General features: G+C 47.5%; 1 protein-coding gene across 1 annotated transcript in view; it reads right to left on the bottom strand.

The window, feature by feature from the left end:
• Positions 1–2,753: 2,753 nt before the first annotated feature.
• LOC102772032 (chromosome unknown open reading frame, human CXorf38) overlaps positions 2,754–4,674 on the bottom strand; it is a 10,348-nt gene continuing 8,427 nt past the window's right edge. Inside the window, exons 5-6 of the mRNA XM_015558381.1 lie at positions 3,470–3,632; positions 2,754–3,055 (exon numbers count right to left, since the gene is read on the bottom strand). Coding sequence (XP_015413867.1) covers positions 3,471–3,632 — 162 coding nt within the window. The 3' untranslated portion in view covers positions 2,754–3,055; position 3,470. The remainder of the gene's footprint in view (positions 3,056–3,469; positions 3,633–4,674) is intronic.

Genomic DNA, 4,674 nt, shown 5'->3' with positions numbered 1-4,674 from the left:
CAGGCTGGCAAGGGAGTGGTTAGGGCATGATCAGGCAGGCAGGCAAGCAGTTGGGAGCCAGCAGTCCCAGTGGGATCGGGCCTAAACGGGCAGTCAGACATCCCTCAAGGGGTCCCAGATTGGAGAGGGTACAGGCTGGGCTGAGGGACACCCCCCCACCCGGTCTGTGCATGAATTTTGTGCACTGGGCCTCTAGTACTTTAATAAAAACAAACCTTTCAAATCATTGGGGTATAATAATTTCATAATGTCCCCAAACTCTCAAACATATCCTTTCTGGCCTTTGCAATTTAACTGAAACTGTCTACAGATCCCTACAATGACTTTATGAGGCCAATAACATTTTCCGAATTGGCAGTTATTTTTCCTGAAGTTTCTGTTACTAACACATGCTTGTTATTTCCAAGATTTTGTGTTTTACACTGAGTTTAAGAAGTCCTCTGAGCTTCCTGGCAAAGCACAGGCTAAAATCCAAAGAATTGCCATATCTCAGCAACTATGATGCTAAAACCATTTTTCTCCTCTTACAGCTCAGGAACACCCCAAGGCGGAGCTGACCCCCACAAAAACGGAGGCTACGACAGATTATAGGGAATGTGACACATGACTCACAGTTTGAATTCATATTGTTCATGTCTCTTTATTCTGAAATATAAAATTTTAAACAAAAAAAATTACAAAAGACACGAGTATATGTTGTAAAAATTTCACATGGGAGCATACAAAGTCGAAAAGCCCAATTTCTTCGAACCACCCCTCTCAACCCCAATTCCTTTCGCAGAGGTAACAGCCAAAAAGCTTGGGAAAAACACACAGCTTTCCAGAGCTGTTATTGTAAAATACAAATAGTTTTATAGCATTGCTAACATTCTGCTTTTCTACTTAATATGTCTCAGAGTATTCTTAGCACTTCCTCATTCTCTCCTTTTTACTGATTGCATAATACTCTGCAGCATGGCTGTGCTGTGACTTTTACTTCACCAGTCCCCTCCTGATGGCTGGCTGCCCATTCTGTGACTACCCTTCGGTGCATACTGTTCCCATGCGCACAGGTCTGTAGGAGGCCCACAGGGGATGTCCCTGTATACGTCACATTTGCTTTAAGCCTTCTCAGGGAATGTCTTCCTTTGTTTCTATTTCAATGTAATCAAATGCTGCCAGTAGTTTTCGGAACAGTATCTTAATTTACCAGAGCGGACATTAAATCCAGTAAGATGAAAGCTCATAGACATAGGCCATCGTCTGTACCTTTAAAATCCTCACATCTGCATTTATTCAATGCCTAGCACGTGGCTGACATTGATAAATGTTTGTTGAATAGATAAGGAAAAGTTAACTAGATGTGAGAGGTTTGAAAATAAAGTGTAATAACCCCAAAGTCCCTAAAGTTGGAACTGAGGTCTAAAATTGGTTAGTGAGTCAAGATTTAATTTGATGCCAAATTTTGTATCTTTTATCTAGAAGCTAGAAAACACTGCAAGGTTTCTTAGTTTGGGGGGAGTTGTAAGATGAATGAAAATTCTTGTTTCTTTACTACTGAAGTCATCTCAAGGAATTCCATAAAATGAAGGGAGAGAGAAAATGTAAGATTAAAGACCAAAGAGCATGGTTCGTTCCCAGGTTTTGGCACCAACAAAACAAAACAAAACAAAACAAAATAACCCCCCACCCCCCCAAAAAAAAGGAGTAACAAGAAAGATTCAAACAGGAAGTTACAGGCACATCTGCATATAACTAGGTTTTATAGAAGTACATTAAGTGCCTTTTAATGTAAAAATATTTACATTGAACACTCGCCCCCATCTCTACAGATCACATCCATTTTAAAATTTTTTCCTTAAAAAAAAATTTTTTTTTGTTTTGTTTTGTTAATCCTCACCCGAGGATATTTTGCATTGATTTTTTTTTGGGGGGGGGGGGGAGAGTGGAAGAGAAAGGGAGAGACAGTAACATCGATGTGAGAGAAATACATCGATTGGTTGCCTCCTGCTGGCGCCCTGACCAGGGCCCAGGCCAGGGAGGAGCCTGCAATCAAGGCAAATGCCCTTGACCAGAATCGAATCCGGACCCATTGGTCTGCAGGCCGATGCTCTATCTGCAGCCAGGGCCAGGTCACATCCTGGATGGGCAGCCAAGGAAGCAAGAGCTCAGCTTCACTTGGGCCCCTCCTCCAGGCGGCTGGGACCTGGGCAGCGGGGACTGTGGCAATTCTGTCCCTGAAGGCCCAGAGGCACCATGGCTAGCACCGCAGCAGAACCAAGTCCGAAAGGGGAAGACATTTTGGGTAAAAGGAACAGAGGACGGGGCTTAGGTAGCAGTGCCTGACGTGCACATCTGCATAGGAACACTCCTGAGCCAGCTGTGACCCTTCAGCCGAAGAACGTTCACTGAGCGCAGGAGGGCCAGGCCGGTGCTCAGCACTTAGGGGCTCAGTGCCAGCAACTGGGGGCCTCTTCCCAACATTCGTTTGTGATGCTGACCTGGGACCCCCCCCCCCAGCTTTGGTCAGTCAATTCACTGTTCTCCAGCCCCGCCCTGACCGGCATGGACCCACCTTCTTGTCCTACTGCCTCAGGCTACCAGGTCTGTAACTGATTGGAAATGGCTAGAAAATGGCCTTCTGGGACATTGTTTTTCTTGCCTTCTTCCAGAAAGGAAGGATTTATCTCAACTCTGACACACAGCTCGCGCCTTGGGCCTCGTCATGAATGAGACTTTCAGGAAGGAGGGGGTGGGGGGAGGCAGGACGGGACTGTGCTTAGCAGCCAGAGTTTAGGACCAGAAAAGAACATCACCTTTTAAATAGTAACAAAACAAAACAAAAGCAAAAACACCGAAGACCCCTGGGTAACAGTTTGGGCAGAAGAGTATCTAACAACACCACACTTAGGAGTATAAAGCGATACCCCACAGGAGAAAGGGAAGTTCAGGGACACAGCATCCCTCTGGGCAGGCAGAGTGCTCTGGGACTCTCCCCTTTTGCACAGAAAAGGGCGGCTGAGGGCAAAGGCGTGCTGACTTTCAAAGAACAGGTCTGGTTTGGCCCAAGGGCAACCTAAAATAAAAGAAGAGATTGAATTTTATTTGAGGGGAAGGAACTAAAATACTGCACAGTGCGATTTTCTTATGGAAATGAACAAGTTGCTATGAATGCCACAGCTGAGAGCTGGCACCGTGGGCATCACTCAGGGCTGCCATGCTTTCTGATGAAGTGATAAGGCAGATTCACTTAAGATGAGCCCAGCAACTTCAGGCACATTCGGCTACACAAGGCTGGCAGGGAGTGTATGCTGATTTCCCTCACACGTGAGAACCCTCAACTGGAAAGACCACCAAGCCCAGGGTCCCTGCTCTCCAATGAGGACAGGGAAACCTCAGACTGTGTGTGTCCACTGTGACCCGACTTAGAGAACCGACATCAAAGAGGCGAGGTTGTTCTGTGCTATTTAACATCAGGTCCTAAGCTCACCTCAGACCTCCCCTGCGGCTGCCTGTACCCCAGGCTCCTTGGAATCCAGTGTTTGATGCTGTGGACACAGGCTGGCCAGCTTCTGCAGATCCTCTGAAAGACTGCTCCTTAGATCCTCATTGCTGCTTAGAAATTCTCTTACCGCTTCCAGGCGATTGAAGATCTGCAGAAAGAAACCACACGATGGACAGTCAGAGAATCTGATGGGCTCGGGATTCAAGTGAAAAGTCCCAGCTCACGTGTCCACCGAGAGACAGAAACCTTGGCTACAGCCACCTGCCCACAGACAAACCAAACCAAGCCAAACCCTTTAAAACAAAGCATCCTGCACTCAAACGAAATAAAACTCAGGCTGGCTGGTCACTGTGCTTGTGAGCAAGGTGAGAGTGACTTGTACTTTGGGGTATGATGAAGTTTTGTTGTTGTTGTTAATCCCCATTGGAGGATATTCTCCCATTGATTTTTAGTGAGAGTGGAAGAGAGAGGGAAAGACAGAGAGAAACATTGATGTGAGAGAGACACACCGATTGCTTGCCTCCTGCATGAGCCCTGACCAGGGCGCAGGCCGGGGAGAAGCCTGCAACCAAAGTATGTGCTCTTGATCGGAATCGAACCCGGGACCCTTTGGTCTGCAGGTTGACGATCTATCCACTGAGCCAAACCGGCCAGGGCTGATGAAGTTTTTTAAACCAAGGTATATGCCTTGACTGGAATCGAACCCGGGACCCTTCAGTCCGCAGGCCGACGCTCTATCCACTGAGCCAAACTGGTCAGGGCTGATGAAGTTTTTTTAAATGGGGAACTCCAACCCCAAGCTAAGTCAGGGAGATCTAAATCTAATGAAGAAACATGGTGGAGTGCCCTACCCCTAGCAGGAAGGTGGTCCTTAAAGTTTAGGGTGCACATGATTGATTCCCATGCAGGTCTGGGGGGGGGGGGACTCAGCAAGCACCCAGGTGACTGTGATGCCAGCGAATAAAACAGCCAGACACGTGGGATGATGTCCTGGGACGGAAGGGAGGGGAAGACGGCTGTGGCTTGTCGCCCAGATGCACAGCGGGCAGGGAGGGCCGGGGAGGTTAGGAAGCACGTGGAGCTGTTTATGACCCGGCTGGAAACAAGCCCGCAGCTCCTGAAGGACACCTGGGCTTTAAAGAACCAATCTGGAAACCATAAACACGGAAAATGAGGATCACACCAGCTCC

Source organism: Myotis davidii, unplaced genomic scaffold (genome assembly GCF_000327345.1).
Source record: "Myotis davidii unplaced genomic scaffold, ASM32734v1 scaffold530, whole genome shotgun sequence".
Classification (NCBI taxonomy): Eukaryota; Metazoa; Chordata; class Mammalia; order Chiroptera; family Vespertilionidae; genus Myotis; species Myotis davidii.
Note: the sequence above shows the minus strand (reverse complement) of the source record. Positions and strands in the feature narration are given on the sequence as shown.